Raw genomic sequence first — 22,746 nt, forward strand, 5'->3', positions numbered from 1 at the left:
ATATGGTTTTCATGTCAGCTGGAACATGGCTCAATATTTTATACATTTTTACAGTGAGCAGCCACGGCAAACAAGCTCATTAAAGCGAACAAGATGTTTAAAGAGAGCGAGGCAGGGGTAGAGGTGGAAGAGAGCTGAAATACGATATGTTAGTTTGTGCCATCTACACAGGATGTTCTAATTGCCATACACATTAAAATCCAATTAAAGGCCAGCGAACAGCAAGCACTAAAGGCATTGTCGTGTTGGCTTCCAATTGAAGCCTGCAAAGGACTCTACGCAATATTCACTATGATAATTAGCTGCAAAAATTGCCAAATAATCAATAAACGTATGATGGACAGTGCAAACGAATTGATTGACGGACTGACTGTTGCATAATTGACGCACAGTAAAAGCCTTCACAACTCAATGTCCTCCATGCGGTTTAATAATTGCATTGAAAATATAAAAGTCAAAAGTAATAGATTAATTGAGTGCAGAACCGACAGGGTGTCAATCTAGCAGAACTTTAGCGCTTTATTCAAAAGAGCCTAAGCAACTAACTTGTACAGTTATTAATAATTTGACAGTATTATTAAGTGCATCGATCGATCGAATCAGTTCAAGATGTAGCAGAAGATAAGGAAAGACTGATGAAATCATTTCATTAATTGATTGATTGACGGCTTGATTTTTAGTCAATCTTCTAACAATGAAGATTGAAGATATTGATTGATTAAATTTCACCTAGAGATCTTTACATATATATATCTATCTTTATATCTTTCATTTCACTCAAGTATTCAATAATTATATTTTGGAGCTTTTGAAAAACACACGATGTAATAAAATCTGAGACTTACTTAATAGATTTGTAGACTAAATATAACACTAGATATCTGATGCAGCAAATTGATTTATTGATTATTGATTTATTGAGGGCAATGCAGTCTGTTAGCCATGCATTGGGCTCTCTACAATTATCAATAGATAGTTAACAGTCAGACTGATAACATTTCTGCTAACGAGCTAAAAATACATATATTTAGATAATACCAGTCAGGCAGCTGGATACCATATGAGGCCAAAAATTGTTATGTTGGTTGAAATAATACTGGCAAAATATTGTGATCTTTTTTTTTGTTTTCAATTTATTTATTTTACTAATATTTTAGTTTTATTTATTTTTATCAAAAAATAAGTTTATTTTCAAAAATATAAATAATAATATTTTTCTTATAATAAAATATTTAAAATGTCATGAGAATGTCAATTGCATTCTATTTTAAAGCAATTTTTATTTAAAACAAGCTTTATTTATTTTTATCAAAAAAGTTTATTTTCAAAAATATAAAAATTCATATTTTTCTTATAATAAAATATTTAAAATGTCATGAGAAAGTCAATTGCATTATATTTTAAAGCAATTTTTATTTAAAACAAGAAAGGCATATAAATCTTGAATAAAATGCCCAGTATGCTCCTAAACAGCAGCAAAATGCTAATAGCTATAAAAAACTGTTCCTTGTTTGCTGTCGCTCACTCTTGCTGATATTTATCAATAGATGCGCTGGCTAATTGTAAGGCTTGGGCAGACAGATAGGCAATAAGCAGAACAACAAACAATGACAACAAACCATGCACAACGATGACAATGAGCTATACCCACACATACACACGCACACACACACATACACACTTACATGCAGTGCCTACTAAAGTGCAGACAAAAGTGTCAAATTTGCCAACTAAACAGCGCGCACACACATTCACACACACACACATACACACACTGAGAGTGCAGCCTCATCAAGCGTAATTATGGCTTTTAACACATACAACGGGGCAAAAAGTGAAAAGTGGAAATTGCTGCTGCGATGCCATTTTGGTTTATTCATTGAAAGTCAGTTGACAGGAGTTGAAAAGCTCAGTGCGGTGGAAGAGGGGGAAGGGGAAGGTGTTAGGCGTACAAGCGTAAATGATATACTAGTTAACTTAGTTAGCCGTTAGTAGCGAAATGAGTCAGCGAAATTGCATATTTAAAAGCTGCAATACGTGAGTTGACATTATGTGGGAAAAAGAGAGAGAGAGAGAGAGAGAGAGAGAGTGAGAGAGGGAGGGGAAGAGGGAGAGAGCAGGCGACAGAGGTAGGGTAGCTAAAGAGTATGATGCTATATTTTTGCTAAAAGCATATAAGCTATATAGAACTGCTCACATGTGTGAAGGTGTGAGTGCTCTTTTTTTGTGCATGTGCAGTTGCCGTGTAGCAAGTGTGCGGATGGCGAAGGCGTGGCACGCCAATGGCATCGACTCAATTTTAACAAGAACGCAAGTGCGCTTTTGTGTGATGAGTGCTGCAATAAGAACAGTTACACTTAACTCACAAAAATGGCTCTTCAATGAACTGTGAAAGAAAAATAAGCGGAAGTGCAAAAAGCGTTGCCTACTTTTCAGCGCAGTATAAATTTCAAGCGATACGCGAGGGCGTGTGACATGGAGAGCATTTAAAACAATTGTCGTAGCGCCTAATGGAAACTCCATTGAAAGCATTTGGCAGAGAAAACAATAAATTTAATTGAAATGTGGCCTTGACTCAGAATGCGGGAAGGGCGAAGCAGCAGAAGAGATTGAGGATTGAGGAAGCGATAAACGGACAAAGCAAACTCGGTTCTTTGTTATTACAACTAAAAGTGTTGTGCGTGTATGTGTCTATGTCTCTGTCTGTGTTTGTGTGATGGTTGGTCTTTGTGGGCGCTTTTCCAATTTCGCGTCTTCCATTTCCTGCCAAGCGGCGGCGTGCAATGCAAATTTATGACATTGTCCTGTTATATATTTTTTACAGCAAGCTAAGTTATACGCAAAACTGAAAGCGTATAACTTTCATTTTGCTATTTTTGCCGTCATTTTACATACCCAGTTGAGGCAAAGAAGCGTAAAAAATGAGCTGAAAACTGAAGGGAGCCTCTTACACCCTGATCTGGTTATGCACCACTCCAGGGTATCTATCAGTTGTGAGTGGTTGCAGAGTCCAAAAGTTTTTGTTGCTCGCTTTGAGCTACGCGGCGATATGGTCAATGTTGCCCTAAATGAAAGCTGCAACTTTTTGTGGCTTTAACTTTGAGCGCATAATGAAATGACAAGCCACAGGGACGCACTATACATCAGATTGTCGTTTTAAAACAAAGCCGGGCAAAACAGAAAGAAGCGTAAAGTAAATTAGAAGGGGCGCCAGTGGGGGCGGAGACAGTTTGCTGCATTGCAATGCATTGGAAGCTGCATCGATTTGTATTTAAAAGTTTGCATAACACAATCGAGTCATTGGGGAAATGCAGGCATACAATTTGTGTGGCTTCGGATTGGAACTTATCTCTGAAAAGTTTCTCTCTGTGGCGCATATTATTGTATGGAAAGCTTAGAAAAACATATGAAATAGAGATTGTCAAGGCGAGGCAGGGGAATAGCTTGAATTGATATTAAAACTTGCTTTAGTTTTGTTTATGGCATATCGAAGTTTTTTCTAGGAAAGTTTTTGCTGACTGGTTCAGGTGGAATAAAATTCATTATTAAATCTATTTTTATGAGCAGAAAAGAACTAGAAATATATAAATAGAAATAAATGGTAGAACAGAGTTGACAAGCAAATACTGATAAGACATTGATTCTAATAAGTTAAGTAAATTATACAAATATTTATAAAAGAAATCAATTCAGCAATAAAATTTGCCATAAGATCTATCTGTAAAGTTTTTCGCCCATGATATTGCATTTACCTAAAATGATTATATTTATGCTCACAACATTTAAAATGACAGTCTCTATAGTATTTCCCGCAATATTTGCTATTATCACCTGCTGTGCTATCATAGTTTATGTGCTGGACAATCTTTACTGCTCTCCAAGCGCCATTCAATGCTGCTCAGCTTAAGAGGACTCAGCAGAACCCACGCGAAACTCAAAATGCTTCAATCAATGCAATTATACAAAATAAAAGAGAATAAAAGAGAATAAAAGAAAGCAACAACAGACGTGTCCATATAGCTGTCTGTGTGTACGTGCTATACTTACTATACATTTATAGTTTAGTGTATACATATATACGCTTTAATAGCGCAGACATCGCGTGAGCTGCGCTAATGCATTGCCACACCCTGGCGTGGCGCGCTGAATGGGAACGTTGCGAGGGGCAACCCTTTTTAGCCAGGCACGTCGAGTGCAGCACGTGAGGCGAACGCAGTGCTGATTGTAAAATTCAGCGAACCATGGCAACAACAGAAACAACAGCAACAACAGCAACAACGACAAGGACAACAATGGCAGCGACTTGAACTCAATGCGTAAACACTAAAGTTTAATGCACTCTAATTGCTGGGGCTGAGACATCAGGAGCTGCTGTCGAGCCGTGCGCTTGGAATCCTGGCGGAAGCGGCCGAGACGACAAAGAAACTTTCAAGGCGTCATCAATGCAGATGCTAAACTACTCTGCGCGAAAAGATAAAGCCAAGGCGGAAGTTGTAAATGAGCATTGGAAAGTATTTTAGTAGACATCTAGTTTTCAAGGGGTCATAAAAAAGACATTAAGCTGTCGAGCTCTAAGTGAGTCGGAAAGAAGGAATAGCTTAAAAGCAGATTTCGAAATGAAGAATGACGTTCAAGCTGATATACTTAAGCTTACTCTAACAACACTAAACTAATGCAAATAATACACAAATGTTTGAGGAGCATATAATGACTTATATTTAAAGGAATAATAGTGATTGATATATGATATTCCTATATATGAAATGAAACAAAATATAGATTTTCTGAGGTCCTACAGCAAATGAGACTTACATCTGAATCTCTTGGCTACATTTAGGGCACAGCTGTTGCTACTTAAAAAACCCATTATAACTCTATTTATTTACATATTTTTATTCGTAGCCGCCTTTAAGCTGTACAAAATGCTTATTTCATGACAAGATCACAAATATTGGGAGGTTAATTCTTTGTGATGAATTCGATTTCACTGTTACAATAAATTACTTTACTGTATATAAAAGAAATGAGAGAGAGAGAGAGAGAGAGGAGAAAGGGGGAGGTAGAGGTAGAGAGAGCATTAAAAAATATAAAATATGCTACAGCTCTTGAATTATTTATTTGATTGAGTTATTTTTTTTTTTTTAATAGTTGCCAAATATAGAAACTTATTAACTATTATAAAAAGCTTTTGCTACAATTTTATTTAATTTACTTATTTTACTTTATTGCTTATTGAATTTTTTTTTTGGGATTTTTTATTTGATTTGATTTTAATTTTTTAAACTAAATATTTACTAAGTTTTTACTAACTGCTTAAATACAAAATACAATTTTCATTATTCATTATTATTTTGACTAAAATAGCTGAGCATCTTAAAGTCGTGCTCGATTTCCACTAGAAACTGAAGTAGTTTTCTGTCATTGCGTATTATTTGCTGTTTCATCTATTTAAACTGCTTTGAACTATCTCAAATTCCACCGACACGCCTCTAGCTGTCGACTGTTTAATGAAATTGTGTGATTTACATGTCACTGTTGCTTTGCTCGCAGTGTAGCGGTATTTAATAAAGCTAAATAGCGGACTGGCGACGTTTGGCGACGGGATTGCGTGCAGTCTGGCTACCGAAGCGCTGACACAAAGGTTCAACCACTTGGCGCTTGGCGAGGCAACAAAGCAATGGCTGCCATGCGGATATCCGGTTTAGTTGACCGCGTGTGTGAGTGACCCTGTGTGTGCTTGGGTGGGTGTATGTTAAGGGAGCAGCGAACGTGTTTAACGGTCATCAAGTTGATTAATGTTTGATTTTAATGATTTATTTAGTCGAGTCTGCAGCAGCAGCAGCAGCAGCAACAACGATGGGCAGTCAGAATTTGCTCTTACGTAAACAGGTAGAAACTATGAGGCCCAGAGCTCTATATCAAAAGCACATTTATAACGTTGTAGTACACGAAAAAGGGGGGCTTGGGCAGCAGAAACACTAAAAACGAAATTATTTTCAAACGGTTTTGTGTGATTTATTTGGCTGTCTGTGACCACAAAAACCTAACGAAACGAAACGAAAACGAATCGAAAGCCAAGGCCCAGTCCAGGGCATTTTTTTGGCATTGGACAAAGTCCTGCTGCAATCGAATGACTAAGCCAATTTTCTGTTGCCTTTTATTCTCTTGTTGGCCAAGTCAAATTTGGTGTGGTCAGAGCGGCATCTGCAATTGTTCGGCCAAGCTGCAAATTGCATTGGAAGCTAATAATAATCGGCAGGAATGCCCAGGCGAAGGTAAAGCCCATTAATTTAAGCCCCTTTCAATGCCAGGGCCTTGTCGCTGCGACTTCCGCCCAACTAAATTATAAATTTTACTGCCGAAGACATAATAAAAGCAACAACGGCGCAAATATTGGTCAAATATTTGTACGGCGTGTTTTGTGTGTCTTTATCTCTATTTTGTTTATGTTGCAGAGTCACGCGAGTTGTCAGCATAGAAATTCTTGGCTGCTTGTTAACATTTGACAGCGTTTTGCTTTTAAATGGAGAGACAGCTAGCAGCCCGCTGCCATTCGCTAATCAACATTTAATGGCCAGGGAGTAGGCGTGCGTATGCGTCATATCTTATGCCAGTTTGCATGAATAACATATCGCGCATACGCCGCGTACTACAGCACTCTCTCTCTCTTTCTCATAATTAGACGCCATCAGCGCCATCGCAATCAGCTGTGGCCAATTCTCTAGTCAGGCTGATGGCATTTGGGAAATGTAGATGCGTGCGAGCGTACAGCGCGTCGTATACGCAATGTCAGGCACTTTGGGGGATTAGCCAGCGAAGTGCTGAAGACACTTACAAGATTCCAGCTTGATGTTGAACATCCTGATGGTTATTATGAAAACTTAATAGAAACTGCGTAAAGTAATTACTTTCTAAAACTTATCATAGTTATCTTTGGGTGTTTATAAAACACAATTGTAATGGAAGTTGCTGTTGAGGGCAGAGTTCTTCACTTACTAAGTAAACTAGTTTAAGTGTGGCTTAAGAGTTAGTGCGTCTGATAAACTATAAATAAAAAGCAATAATGACTTACAAGCTTAACATAATAGTTAAAAAATTGCGAAACACCTTTACCATACGCCTTAAACTTTTATTCTTCAATTTCTCACAATAGCGATGAAATATGCTTTTCAGTTTAAATATAAAGTTAACATTTATTTTATAGTTATTGTGAGAAATCGAAGCTTAAAAGCTAAATATATTGTAAATTTATAAAGAAAGGCAAATCTGACAGAAGTTTTTCAGGAATAGCTAAACTGTTATCTTATTATAAAATATATATCGATTGCATCTATAGTATAAAAATGATAACGCTCTTTCGATTAGGTTTGGAATGCAAGTCTGTCTGTAAATAAAATATCGAGCATATTTGTCACTTCAATTTTGCAGCGAATTTCATCGAGAAAAATAAACCTCCTTCCATATTGAATATTTTTTGGTAAATAGTATATTAGGATATGCAACTCTCCATCTACAGTGTTGGTAGCTGACCAACCGAAACATACAAAACCATCGATTATTGGGATATGAGAATATAATAATAACAAAAATAATAAAACAAATTACATTGAACTATTAAATTGCTGCCTTAATGTGAAGAGCTGTTAATTTATGATTTTAAACAAACATTAATTTTTAATTTAATTTAACGTAGTGACATAAAACAGTATTCTAAATAAATGGCATATAATTAAAAAGTAATAATAGTCGACCAGCTCTGTAGTTAGGCAGGTCTAATAGCCAAATATACCTGCCCACTTTCAATTCCCTCTCTCTCTCACTCTCTTTCGCTCTCTGAAGCATTAGCGTAATACGAGTCGCTTGTGAAATGCCATGACAAATACCATAATGAGCTCATTGCCTAGCATTTCCTGTACTCCACTGTGCCTCGACTCTCTGTCTTCTTCTCCACTTTGTCAGCTAATTAAAATGCCAGTTAGCTGTAGGACAAAATTGCTTAGATAGAGGCCTACCTGAGCCTCGCTTCCCATTCGCTTCATTGCCTGACTTTGCTCGTTGCCTTATTTGCGTTCGCTTTGAGGCGTTGCGCATAAATTTTGGGGCCATCCATTTGCAGGCCGTCCTCTTCTAGCTCTAGACTCTCGCACATGGCCCTTGGCATTAGCCTAATTGTTGGCCCAGACACACACACACACACATATATATATACACACACAGACACACATTTGGGCGCTGGTAAAAAGGTAATTTTAGTTTTCGCATTTCGCATTTTGCTGGGCATTTAATTGTAAAAGCATTTTAATACGCAGCTCACTTTTTTTCTGTAAGTTTTTGCTCTAATGTTGCATAAAAGCATTTTCGTGTGCCAACCCTCTGTGTATGTATGTGTGTGTGTGTCTCGGCTGTGTGTATTTGCTGTGCCTTTTCAAGGTCGCGTGCTGAAATTACAGTCACGCGTCAGATTTTATGCAAAGCAGGCAGCGTGGGACTCAGCCAGTTTTTAAGTATTTTGTGCATTTACAATTGCCCAGTTCGCAGTCCTTATATAAGTGTGTGTGTATGTATATATGTATGTATGTATATATGTATAAAAATATGTATGTGTTGTGGCTGGCTGCTTTTTTTTCTTTTAGTTCCCTGCCTACGCCTTTTGAGCAAGTCATAAATTTTCAACAAGTCTTGTAAAATCTCAAGTGAGCCTCACATTTTCTCGCAGTGCTCGCGCTGTTCATTTCGTCGTCGTTGTTGCTGGTGTTGCTGCCGTTGTTGTTGGTGTTGCTAGCATGTAAATGAACAAAGTGAAATACTTGTGTTTACCTTGTACTACGATGTGCATATGGTTTATGTCTATGATAACGAGTGGCAGGCGATAGCTCATTCTACTTGACAAGCAATAAGAAGTTCGGCAGAATAAGAACAGTTTGCGAGATATTTAAGTTGAAGTTGGAATTTATATAGAAATAGTGAACGGATGATGAGGTGAGTTATCAAATGAAGAGGCAGCGTGAAAATTTACATATATTAGCTGTAATATTGATGTATTTATATTATAGTCCATTTATATGTCCCTAGTTTTTGACTAGTTTCTTACTTCTATACATCTTATGTTTCCTGTGAAAATATCCTTCTATACAGTATGAGCAAACATATACAAATATACATTAAGGTATCCTTATAAATGCGCTATAGAGTTTAAGACAAAAGCTGCAATAAAACTATATTAAAAAAAAAAAAAAAAAAAATTAGATCAGCACTATACAATTTTCTATAATAAAACATGCTGTTTATAAAGAGTTAAATATGTAGCTTAAAATAATTTATTGCTTATACATTTGTTTACATATCAAAAAGTTAGATCATTTATGATGCATTGAATATTGACATCATTTCAGTTTGATGGAATCAGTATATACAATTATATCATCATCGATCAATGATGCTTTTATAATACCTTCAATTGAATTTTATTTTATTTCCATTTATTTAATTCTAACCTAAAAAAAAAAAAACTCAAATATATATTCTCAATTTTATTTCCACACCTAATTTTGCATATTACAAATTTTCTATTATATTTTGCTGCCCAGGCGCCATTCGATTTACCTCAACTATCCGCATTGGTGTCAACTGTTCAAGTGTTTTCTTATGGTTTCAATTCCCCTTGGGGCTCGCTTCTTATATTTTTGCATATTATTTTAGTTCTTGTTTGTTTATGTCTTCCCCCTAGAGCAAAAGCCAACATTTTGAATGTTGGCCTAAAATGCAAATAATTTCACACTTTCACACATACACACACACACATACACACGTACACAAACACACTCACACTTTTATTCTCTTTTATATGAAATGTCACATAAATTTACGTCACTTTTTATAGTTTCCCTGGGTTATTTTTTTTAATTTTTTTTTTTACCTTTGACAAAAACTAAGCTAAACCTCACCTTTGGCGATTTATATAGAACGTTTCTTTTTTTTTATATTACGAACTATTTGCTAAAGTTAAACGTGAGACCAAAACAAACGAATATTGTACATAAAAAACAAGAAGACAACAGCAGCAACAACAACAGGAAGCACTTTAAAATGTCAAAGGGATGTCAGCAGCAGCAGCGCAGTGGCTGAGGCAGCAGCAGCGGCAGCTCAGTCGCAGCGCAGTCAACGCTTTTTGTAGGCACTTAAAAGTCGGACTGCCTCCTGTTGTTGTTGCTGTTGTAGCTAATGATGCCTGCAGCTTTGATAAAGGCTCCGGCATCATTCAACGGTTTTATTGCACGTTTTATGTGCCGAGCATAAAAGGCGAAATACACCGTAAGAAATACATATAAATATGTATATATTTGTATACATGCTGCTTTAATATGCTGTTTAATCTTGTGCTATGGGAAAATCTCAGAATGAAAGGCGTAAATAGAGAGAGAAATAAAGATACATATATGAATATTCCTAATGTTTAATCTATATATTTTGTATAATATGGAAACTAATTATCTGTAGATAGACTGTGAAGCTTTAAGTCGAGACATATCTGTAGAACTAATAGATTAGTAAGAATTCGTAATATAATATAATACTAGTATTATAATGATTGTTAAGAAATAGTGGCAGCTAACTCAAGTTAGCTGACGCGCCGAAGGGGGAAGAATTAGTGGATAATAAGTTCACAAAGGGGTTACTTGAGTACCCCGTATAGTTTTAATAAACATTATATAGTTAGAAGTAACACATAACACAAATTTGCTTTGCGAGTAAGTAGCTCAAAATATATAATATACATACTGGCATTTATTTATCACATTTTTCAAGCATTTCGCTCAGTGTATATTTGCAACATTAACAATCTTCTATTTATATTGTTAACAACGATTTCAAGTTTTATGACATGAATACTTTTATGAGCCATATGCATACATGTTACATAACATAAATTTTTCTTAGTGTAGATTTTGCTACGTAGCATACTTTTTGGGGCGCAGCTTAGCATACTTTTTGGATCGTTTTGTTACTTACGATTTTATGATGCAGGGCTGAGAGCTCCCGTTCGGTGACCCTTCGACTGGCCGCCTCGCGTCGTCTCTGTCTGAACTGGCTGTACTTGTAGGCCAGCATAACGCCGGGCAGGGCGAGCGCCTCCAGTGGGGATTTACGTCCAAAGGGCATCCTTGTCTGAGAGGGAGTAGTCCTTGTCTTCTCGGTGTTGAATTATTGCTTGCTGGTTATTGACAATTGCTTCCTGTGTGTCTGTCTCTCTCTCTCTCTCTCTCTCTGACTGTCTGTCTATCTCACGCGCTCTTTCTCTTTCTCGCTTTTTGCTCCGGCTAGTGTCTCATTATAAAGAATTTGTAAGCAGAACAGAAGCTAGCGCATTATGTTCCTTTGTTGTCTGGCAGTACTCAGTCCACTTGCCTAACGACTCGCACAATTTTTCAATTCAATTTGTTTTTCCGTTTCCTTCGCATGCTGCAATTCACTTTGCATTCGATTTTGCAAATCGCCTGTGAAAACAATTTATCATGTGGGGCTCAACACGTTGATTGCATCCACACTTGAATCTGAGTGCGTTGTAAGTGCTTTCTGATATTCCCTCAAGGCGTGGTCGGGGAGGGGCGAGTGGAGGAGGTCGGAAGGCTGCCACAACTACGAAATGTCATGTTTTGAGTATTTACAGATGCTCGAGACATAAATTGTGTTTCACAAACGAATTTCGCCCCGAAATCGTCATGGATTTCTTTCCCTATTGCAATTTATATTTTTTTATGGAGGGCACACGAAAGCAAGAAAAAGGATATTTAAGAAAGACTATTAAAGGAACCCAAATTTAGAGGTCCACGTGAAAAACACCTACATAAAAATATATAATATTATATAGAGCTTTTTCCGGAAAAGAGAAAAATAATTACTCAAAGATTGGAATGGAGTCGACTGAATTTAATTTAAAATTAAAGTCAGAGAAATTTTAATGAGACTCTTTATAACATTTTCTTATTTGGAAAATTTCTATGATAGATCTAAATTCAAGTCTCAGCTAAAAGAGGGATGATTTGCCGAAATCAAAGGCTTAATTAAGGTTACCGAAATATGAAGAGACTCTAATGAAAGTATCAAATTATTTGCCTAATGAAAGCGAAAACGAATCTAAAGAGATTCAATTCCAGGCAATCAATATCTCCATGTTTACTACTGATACAACATATACATTTGATATGTTTCAATTTTGATATACGTCCAAACAAAATTCATATCTGCTAATATACATTTTAAATATATTAAATACTCTTTTATGCTTGGCAGGCAGCAATGAAAAGAATCTACATTCCTATTTACCAATATACAATATTAAATATAAATTTTAATTTTAATAATTCAGCATTGCAAAATGATTTCTATTAAATATTTATCAAAGAGCAACTGAAACAGAAATTCACAATCCAATTAACATTCATATGACATTCTCTTATGGCTAGCAATTTAGTTGCGAACAATTGGAGCAATTTGAAAAGGTCCATTCCAAATGGTCATTTGTTTGGCTTAATTTGCTCTAGGAGTGTGGCACAGGGTGTTCCTGGAGCTAGGGACGCTTGTCATTATTTGCCAGAGTCCTGGCATTAGAAAGTCTAATAAATTTATGCTTTGGCTTTAGACAGTATCAAATTACAAGGCGAAGATGAACATTAATTTCAATTAGAAATCGCACGCGAGCGAGACACATGCACGCACACTCTCTATCTCCCTCACACACACATGCATACGCACATATATACGCTGTAAATCACAGCAAAGGCTGCGCAGCGGGCGGGCTGAGCGGGGGCGTGGCAAAAGAAACTGTCACTGATTACACGCTGCGTTTAGTTTGACTTTTATTTTTATTTTAGTTAAGCTACTCAAACAGAGACACATACACGCACACACACACACAGCGTAAGGCGCGCGCGAGATATGGCGTGTGCGAGCGGGACAGCGTTAGTTTTTGCGCACTTTTCGCTTTTCACTTCGCTTTCACGTGCCACGTGCGTCGGCGACGAACGCAGAACGTTGAATGTCGCACAGAAGCTTCGCCGTTTCCCACGCAACCAGCGCTGGAAGCTGCGTAACTGTCACTCTGTACGTGTGCGTGTGTCTGTTTGTGTGTGCCTGTGTATGTGTGCACGTGTGTGAGGGACGCAGTTCCAGCGCTACTGTAGCTAAAGTTGCTAGCCGTCACTTCCAGTGCGGATTGTTTATGCTAGCAGCACGCGGCTCGCTGCTTTGCATTGCTTTTACAGTTACTTTTTATGCTTTGCTTTTCGCTTGTATTTTGTTATTGCACTTTCAGTTTTATTTACTGCAAGCTTAGTTTATTCTGCCTGCGGAACTCACGAATTTGGTGTTAGCGGTTGGCCTTTCGCACGTTACGTATACGCCGCGTGCGCCGCGGTCGTGCAACATGCAGCGTGGCGCCTTCGCAGACGACTGCGGGCAACGTTCACGCTTCCAGCGGGCCAGAGCAAAAGCAAAGCAGCGCAAAGCAAATGCGCAGAAGCTACTCACATACCGTTAGCCGGCAAAAGTTGCTTTTCTGCGTATAACAGTTTGGCAATTTTGTTGTAAACAAAACGTCATCAATTTATCTATGTGTGAGTGTGAGTGTGTGTGTGGGTAAACAAATCACAGACTGGGGGCACATTTACAGTTGTCGCAGTTCTCAACATTTGCGACACTTTACAACTGTTTTTTCATCCTTTTTGTTTGCTTTTGCGGTCACTTTGCAACAATTCAATTTTATGAGCCCCTGTTAATTATCGCTAGGGCCTTGTTCTGCTAATTGCTGTGGCTTTTTATTAGCCCTTCTGTGGAATGCCACCCTAAATTTGTGGGACCAATAATAATTCTAAATAAATGGCCAAGAGGTAAAGGTTAAATTAAACTGACGATTGTCATTAACAAAATTCTTGAAATATTAAAATATTAATATTAAAATAAAAAGAATTATATTACTTAACTAAGCAAAGCTAAGCTACATGTTGCTAGAATAGTTCTATCATTTCATGTTTCTTAAACTTTTGAATCTAAAATTGCCTTATAGCATATATACAATGTTGCCGCAACATATTCTCATTAATGTGTAAACAACAATTAGTGCAGTCTTAGAGAACTTGCTCTGATATAAATTAGCAAGACAACGCAACTAGCTCAGGTGTTCAGCTTATGCTTAAAATGTTACTGCAAAATAAGAGCATGTTTTTGTTGCCAGAGCAAGAAACATATAAAATGTGCCAAGCTAAGCAACATGTTGCAAAATGTTAAGGCTATATTAGGTAGCTACAGAATTACTGAGTCCACTGTTAAAGAAAACTGTAATAAATGCACAAAGTAAATTTGAAATAACTATTAATCTCTTTCATGCTTTATCTCCTTCATAATTCAACATTAATAATACATAGTAACATGTTGCCAACGAGCAAAGATGATCTGCTCGCTGCAGAAACATGCTGAAAAACATTTACATACATATATAGTTGCTCTATTTTCATGTTAACTAACAGGCAATGTTAGTTAACAGCAAATACAAGCATTCACGGAAATACACACACACAGCTACTGCAGATCAATAGGTTTTAAGAGCGCAGGTCAACAAACCAGCAACAACAACAACAAATTGCCAAATACCGAAACAGAATGGCAAGGAAAAGAAAAGGCAAACTAACGTTAGCAAAGTCACTGGAAAGCAAAGCCACACTAAACTGTGCTACAATTGCTCAAACTGTTCTATGCTCGCTGAGCGCAACCTCTCTCACTCTCTCTTGAAAGTGAGAACAAATGTGAGCGACACTCTCGCGTGGCCTGCTTTGCTAAATGCAAAAATGAAAAAAAAAGTCCAACCAATGCGAAGACAACAACAAGGCGACGCTATGGAAATGATGACGTAAATTGAAAGGCAACTACAACAACAGCAGCAAGAAATTCTATTTGCATTGTTCTTGTGTCTGTCCATTTGTTCGCTTCCAACATTTGTCTGTCTGCCACGCAATGTGCTCAGGTGTTTCAAGGAGGAGGGGATGGGAGAGGAGGGGAAGGCATGGGCTGTCGCTTGTTTGTCGAGCATTTGTCGATGCGAGCAAGTGCACTCCACAGATACATAGATAGATACGCACACACATGGATACACATGCACACATATACACTTTTACAGATAGACGGGCATTCGACCAGTTGCCAGCCCATTTCTAATGGCATTTGCTTCGTTGTTTCGCGGGCGCTTTTAACGACTCACTGACAACGCTTCTATTTCCGCTTAGCTGCGCTAGCTGCGACTCTATTCGAGATGGGCGCGTGTCGTGACACGAGCAATTAGTGTTTGCATATTAAGTAACACGCTAATCAAGGCCGAAGCTAATAAATCGTCATAGCAAATTTCTAAAAATACCTCAAAGCATTCGTGGCTGACTTTTTGTTATTCCAAATTGAAAATATGCACGAGATTAACGTGTCCATTATTCAGCAATTTTTTAAATTAGATAACATTTTTGAATATAAATTGTAATAGACATATAAAATATAAGTTTGATATATTTTTAATTTTTTTTATATAATATTTCATTATTACTATTTGCCTTATATTTCTATTTTTATTTTATTTTTATTTTTTAAAATATTTACTTCAACATTAAAAGATCTGTAATTTGATCTAATATAAACTTCTTTTTCATACTGAAAATATTCTAGTAATATCAAATCTTTGTAAACACGTTACATCAGTAACTATTTCAATCACGCTCCCATCTCTAAAGCTTAACGGCGTTTGTTTTGGTCCACATCACAAGTTCTGCTGGTCGCTCAGTTTATTTATTTTTTTCAATCTTCTTTCGGTTCACTATGCAGCAGCCCGCAACCTGCAGTTGGTTTATTTGTTTCGCCTGTTTGTTTGCTGTATGTGTCCTTCGTAGCAAATCCACTCACTCATACAAACACACATACACACACTTACAGAGATAGACACACACATGTATACTCTAGCGCGTGTCTCATATTTCGTGGTGTGCGTCCTTAAAAACTTTTGCACTTTGTGCTCAATTTGGCTTTTTGTTGCGTTTTGCTTTTCTATTTCTATTTTTAGGCCGCACAGCTCGTTGCACACATAAATACACACACACACATACAAGCATTTACACATGCTAAGGTTAATGGTTTTTCTTGGCCAACTCACGTTGGAACTGGAGAAACTGCGATATCAATCATACGCCATGTGTTCGCTGGGTCCTACTAAACACATAAATTAATGAAGAATAGCATAAAATACACGAAAGAGGTGTATCAAGCGAAAGACAGCAAAGAAGAGAGATCGACTTTTAGAGACAGAGAGAGAGAGATAGAGAGAAAGAGAGAGAGAGGGAGCGGGCAGATAGTGAAGCTCTGCTTCGTCTATCATTGGCATTGTCCAAGTTTGTTGACGTCCCCGTTCACAGACAGCCATTGACGTCACAGACTGCACATGCATATCACACATACGCCCTGTGGGTGGGTGTGTGTGGAAGGCAGCAGCTGCTACAGCTGCATGCCACCGATTGTCGCATTGCCATGCTGCCACAGCCAAGTAGCCAGCACCCAGCTTATTCCCCTGACCTTACTCAAAATTGTTTACACTTATCTTTGGCAAATGTTTGCCGAAAACTTTTGCCCAATCGCCAATTTGAACAAAGGGCAAAAACTTTTTCATAAATAAAGCTCTTGTGAAGCCATAAATTGCTTTTGGAATATTAATTAAAATTCGCAAAAGATTTAGGTAAATATACAAATCAAATATTTACCTAGCAATAAATGGAAAAATATAAAACACTGAAGCAATTTAAAATTGATTCCACAATTTTCTATGATTTCAAAGTTGAAAACTATTTATTATTTATTATTTATTAAAAATTTACGTATCAAATCAGCTGATGGGGCTTATTTGTATTAAACAATGAATACTATTTTTGAGCCAATTATTTTTGATCAAATAGTAAAAGTATGCGCGGATTGTGTTTGGTAGTCACATCAATATCGCACGTGAATTAAGTGTTTGTGCATATGTATGAGTGTGTGCATGCGTATGCATGTATATGTGATGTGCGAGTGTCAATCGTATCGCCTTCTAGAGTTCAACTCAAGGCGACCAACAGAAATAAAAACGCTCTGAGCGGGAGCGATTGGATGTGATTTTTCGATTAACCTCAGGAAAATAGCGCAAAGAATAAAGCGAATAACAGTTATTGGCGAGCTTTTATTTTAAAGTGCTTCTCCTCAGTTAAGCAATCTGATAAACTGTGAAAAAAAAAAACTTTTTTCAGGTTTTTAGTTTAACAGAAAAAACTAAATAATACAAATGCATATCAAACTAAGTAAAACATTAGATATTTAGTTTTATTTAAAGCAAAAAACCCATTTATATTATTGCTAAAAAGCGAATAAAATACATTTTAGCAAATTTATCCATATAATGTTTTACTAATTTTTTTCTGACATTATAAAATTTTAATGTTTTGTGCAAAAAAAAAATTTAAACTTTTCTTACCTCTAATTTTAGTTAATATATATGCAAAACTAACCAAAGAGTCCATTGAGTCACGCTCAAAAATATTGCAAAAGGGCATTTCAAGTGGAGAGCGCAAAATCTTTTTTCTTTGATGTTGAATGCCTAAAAATAGCACAGAATAAAAAGGGATTATTTCTCTTTATATATGTACATATATGTAGTGGTGTGTCTTTAGGGAAGCTCTTCAACTACGGCACTTGATGGGTTTCTTCTGTTCCGCTGCTAATGTGAGGCCAACTGCTGCGCGTCAGTTGGCTTTAGTGCTTGGCACAGCACAGTTTGGCATACGGAAAGCAGTTTTTTGATCCTCTCTCGTCGCAATCCTTTAAGCTATGGCTGCTGCAGCTGTGGCCACGCCCGGTGCTACGGTGCTGCCCTCGAGCGCTGCCGCAGCGGGTCCTGCACCACTGAAGGTGCCCGGGGCAGCAGGTGCGGGCAAGGTGCCGGTGAATCTGGTGGAAATCGCCGGCGAAGCCAACATCGTCAACTATATGAAGAATCGCTTGCGCAAGGGCGCAATGAAGCGCAAAGGCCTGGAGGTTGTGAACGGACATCACTTTGCGGTGCGCTTCTTCAAGCAGCCCACTTACTGTGGCCACTGCAAGGACTTCATCTGGTAAGTGAGCCGCCGACCACGCAACCACAGTCCCCGCCACAGCAGCGACAAGCACCAGCACAATCGGAGCAACCACAACGACAGCCACGACCCATTTACTCCTGACTCTGAGATTGTGCAAGGTTTTGCGTCGGTTGTATACCCTATGAAAATGCATGGCAGAGGGTCTCATGAAATCCTTGCATTAAACTGTGCTTGCCTTTTAGCGGGTCTTGGCTATTAATCTAGGAAATAATTGACGACTTTGAATTAAAAATATTTAGATGTTCTTATATTTATATATTCCTTCATTCCGAAATGATCGATTATTGAAATCCGATTTGAGACCTTCGACAAGAAATCGAAAAATTATCAATGCTATTTAAGCCAATTTGCTATGAAAATTCTACTCGCACTTCTATGTGGATAAAAAATTTCTGCTGGAATTCATTTTTATGTCAAAGTATACTAAAAAAATATATATTTATATATTTATTTTATATTAGATAAATATAATTTAAATAAAAATGAAATTTACATTAATATAATGAACGAAATATTTCAAGTGCCAATTTTACATATTAAATGCATTTTCTATAATGGAAAGAATATTTTGGTTAGCCAATTAAAGATAAAAGATTATTTTCATGTGAAAATCAGATTGATGTCAGATTTGATATGGTTTAACTGAGAACAGAAATTATAAGTAGCAGGTCTACTGTCATTAAAATGTTTTTTTTTTTTGGTTTTTAATGTAATTATATCTATTTTCCGTGGAAAAATGTATATAAAAAACCAAATCGTTAAAATTATATGAAGAGCTGAGTGAATTTAAATTAGATTAAAATATTTGACAATAATTTCTCAAGGGCAGGGTATCAGTTAGTCTCTGATGTCCGATTAGAACACTTTAACATTCCGTTGCTGTTGTTGCTTTTGTTGTTGTTGCTGGCGATGCATCGCCTAATTAAATTAGCGCTCTGTAAGTTGACACGTTTTGTTGCTTTCTTTGCATTGTTGCATGCACCGCAAAATCGGCGCCGGATTTCAGGGGCTTTGGCAAGCAAGGCTTTCAGTGCGAGGGTAGGTTGAAACGTTGATCCATGAATATGGCAGCCTAATCAGTTGCAATTGCCACACAGAATGTCGCTTTAATATACATCAGAAATGCTGCAAGTTTGTGGTGTTCAAGTGTCCTGGCAAGGACACCGACTTCGATGCTGACTGCGCGAAGGTGAAGCACGGCTGGATCTCCACCACCTACACCACGCCCACGTTTTGCGATGAGTGCGGCATGCTGCTGCACGGCGTTGCCCATCAGGGCGTCAAGTGCGAGAGTGAGTACGAAGTGGATCAGGATAATTAGTGCGACGTTCACGTCTTCTTAATTGTTGCCTGTGCAGACTGCAATCTGAATGTGCATCACCAGTGCCAGGCGCAAGTGCCGCCCATGTGCGGAGCGGACATTAGCGAAGTGCGCGGCAAGCTGCTGCTCTACGTGGAGCTCAAGGGCAACAATCTGAAAGTAGAGAGTGAGTAGATAATAGAAGAGGAATCATATATACACTACTCACGTATCCGCACTCTAGTCAAGGAGGCAGCGAACCTCATACCCATGGACACCAACGGCTTTAGCGATCCCTACATTGCCGTGCAGATGCATCCGGATCGCTCCGGACGCACCAAGAAGAAGACCAAGACCATACAGAAGAATCTCAATCCGGTGTTCAATGAGACATTCACTTTGTAAGCAACTCGAAATTACTCCAGCCACAAGTCCTATAGCTCCTTTTCTCCCAGTGATCTTCAGCCGCAGGACAAGGACAAACGTCTGCTGATTGAGGTTTGGGATTGGGATCGCACATCCCGCAACGATTTCATGGGATCGTTCTCATTCAGTCTGGAGGAGCTGCAGAAGGAGCCCATCGATGGCTGGTACAAATTCCTCTCCCAGGTTGAGGGCGAGCACTACAACATCCCCTGCGTGGATGTCATCAACGACATGGCGCGTCTGCGTGATGAAGTGCAGGTGAGTTAAGCCCGCATTCCAGTCTTCCCCTCTACTAAACAAAGCCCCCTCAACTCCAGCACGAGCGTAGACCCAATGAGAAGCGGCGCATGGACAACAAGGATATGCCTCACAACATGAGCAAGCGGGACATGATACGCGCTGCCGACTTCAACTTTGTCAAGGTCATTGGCAAGGGCTCCTTTGGCAAGGTGCTGCTCGCCGAGCGTCGCGGCACGGATGAGCTGTACGCAGTGAAGGTGCTGCGCAAGGATGTCATCATACAAACGGACGACATGGAGCTGCCCATGAATGAGAAGCGCATCCTGGCCCTATCGGGCAGGCCACCCTTCCTGGTGGCCATGCACTCCTGCTTCCAGACCATGGACCGCCTCTTCTTTGTCATGGAGTACTGCAAAGGCGGCGACCTCATGTACCACATGCAGCAATATGGCCGCTTCAAGGAGTCGGTGGCAACGTAAATATAATTGTCGCCCTTGCTCTACCCTGGATTAATCACTTTTCTGCCTCACTTAGTTTTTATGCAGTGGAAATTGCCATCGCTCTGTTTTTCCTCCATGATCATGATATCATCTATCGCGATCTGAAGCTCGATAATGTGCTGCTGGATGCGGAGGGCCATGTGAAGCTAGTCGACTTCGGTCTCAGCAAGGAAGGCGTCAGCGATCGCAACACCACGCGCACCTTCTGCGGCACACCCAACTACATGGCACCAGAGGTCTGACTAATCCATCCTCACCGAAAGAGCCTCGACTAACCCAATTATCCCCCATTTAGATTGTTAGCTATGATCCTTATTCAATGAGTGCTGATTGGTGGTCCTATGGTGTGCTGCTCTTCGAGATGATGGCGGGACAGGCACCGTTCGAGGGCGACGATGAGGCCACTGTCTTCCGCAACATCAAGGACAAGAAAGCCATTTTCCCCAAGCACTTCTCGCAGGAGGCCATGGATATCATTACAAGCGTAAGACTTAACAGTAATTATGTTGAATTGCTTATTAACTTTATCCTTCTGCAACAGTTCCTGGCCAAGAAGCCCAACAATCGCTTGGGTGCGGGTCGCTATGCTAGGCAGGAGATTACAACGCATCCATTCTTTCGCCTCATCGACTGGGACAAGGCGGAAGCATGCGAAATGGAGCCACCCATTGTGCCCAGAATTGTTGGTATTTGATATTTTATTCTAGCTCACAACTAAGTGAAATATTTTTAGAAACATCGCAAGGACATCAGCAACTTTGATGAAGCTTTCACCAAGGAGAAAACGGATTTAACTCCTACCGACAAGCTCTTCATGATGAATTTGGATCAAAATGATTTTATGGGGTTTTCGTTTATGAATCCCGAGTTTATAACCATTATCTAAAAGCTTAAAAGCTCTTGTGAGTGGCTGCAAGCTCAGTCAATAAAGCTTATGGAATAAAAGCAAAAGCTCGCAGTAAACTGCATAACAGCTGTGTATAACACTTTGGGAGAGCTTAAAGCTGGAATGGGTTGCCTAACATTGGGCTAACATTTAAGAGAGAGCTTCGCTCTCTTCGTTGACTTGCCTAATTAGGTTTGCACGGACCCAGATAGTAAACGAAAACAAACCCGCACTCCCAGACGAGCTGCCTCTGGATAGAGTCGTCGTCGCCGTCGCCCAGTCAAGCTGGCTCAGGTGAAAGCTAACCGTGGACACGCGCCTCCCCTGAACTTTAACCTTCAAAAGGGGAAGTTGAGGCGCATGAAATTTGTCTGGGGAATTGCCGCTGGCCACGAGAAACTCACCGCGCATCTTTCAAGATGTTCAACCGACTGGCAGGCAGACCTCGGCGTATACGTAATGTTGTGTTAACTTACGTTACGCATTCGCCGCGTTGACAATCGCAAGCACTTGGCTAATTGACTGAGCTGCTGTTAAGTGATGAACTGCCTGCCTGCCTGCCTGGCTGCCTACCTGCCTGCCCGCTTGACTGACTGCCTGGCTGTACACGCCAATTTGACAGCAGCTGTCAAATCTCATTTCATTTCAGGTCTAACTTGTTGCTGTTGGCCCCTTCGGTCAGGCCACGTTCGCAGCGCTCGACAATTAGCCGAGCCATAGTGAATTCATTTCGCACTCGCCTATTTGGGCCCCCTCGAAATTGCTAGCCGCGCGCTCAGCTGTAAAATTTCTCGCAAATTGTTTTCGGCTACCCCCAACGCTCTCACACTCTCACACGCACACACGCACACATGCCTTCAGCTTTATTGTGGGTTTTTTACTTGTAAACTATGGCAGCTGCGTGGTTTTCTATGGCATAGGCGGCCCTACTGCAAATTTTGTTTATGGGTCGTGCCCGCAAATAGTTTTCGGGCATGGCCAAATATTTTCTCTCTTTCTCAGACATTTTAATACAAATTCCATAACACAAACGATCCTGCACAAGGCAGGCCAAGCATTTGAAATTGCACCAAAAGCCAATAAACGTGGCATGACCTCCACTCATCCAGCCCTGCCGCTAGCTTGGCAGTCATTTGACAGGCAGTTAGCTCTCTACAGCTTGATTGAAGGTCCTTTAGTTTTATTAATGAGTTCGTAACGTTCAGG

At 39.1% G+C, this 22,746-nt stretch overlaps 2 protein-coding genes across 5 annotated transcripts in view; one reads left to right on the plus strand and one right to left on the minus strand.

Moving 5' to 3' along the window:
* Nucleotides 1-13,456, minus strand: part of LOC6580820 (midnolin homolog) — a 31,777-nt gene extending 18,321 nt beyond the window's left edge. For 2 of the 4 annotated variants that reach the window (XM_032729832.2, XM_015164433.3), the window contains exons 1-2: nt 13,357-13,456; nt 11,011-11,495 (exon numbers count right to left, since the gene is read on the minus strand). In XM_032729832.2, coding sequence (XP_032585723.1) covers nt 11,011-11,160 — 150 coding nt within the window. In that variant the 5' untranslated portion in view covers nt 11,161-11,495; nt 13,357-13,456. The other 2 variants (XM_015164431.3, XM_032729831.2) reach the window with 2 other exon arrangements.
* A 4,339-nt stretch (nt 13,457-17,795) lies between these two features.
* LOC6580822 (protein kinase C, eye isozyme) lies at nt 17,796-21,625 on the plus strand. The gene is made up of 11 exons (XM_002006588.4): nt 17,796-18,164; nt 19,195-19,226; nt 19,286-19,480; nt 19,547-19,675; nt 19,733-19,889; nt 19,944-20,172; nt 20,232-20,629; nt 20,689-20,890; nt 20,950-21,138; nt 21,196-21,336; nt 21,388-21,625. Exons 1-11 carry the CDS (start codon nt 17,881-17,883, stop codon nt 21,538-21,540), a joined length of 2,109 nt encoding a protein of 702 aa, XP_002006624.1. The 5' UTR covers nt 17,796-17,880; the 3' UTR covers nt 21,541-21,625.
* Nucleotides 21,626-22,746: the final 1,121 nt, after the last annotated feature.

Source organism: Drosophila mojavensis, unplaced genomic scaffold (genome assembly GCF_018153725.1).
Source record: "Drosophila mojavensis isolate 15081-1352.22 unplaced genomic scaffold, ASM1815372v1 contig_81, whole genome shotgun sequence".
Classification (NCBI taxonomy): Eukaryota; Metazoa; Arthropoda; class Insecta; order Diptera; family Drosophilidae; genus Drosophila; species Drosophila mojavensis.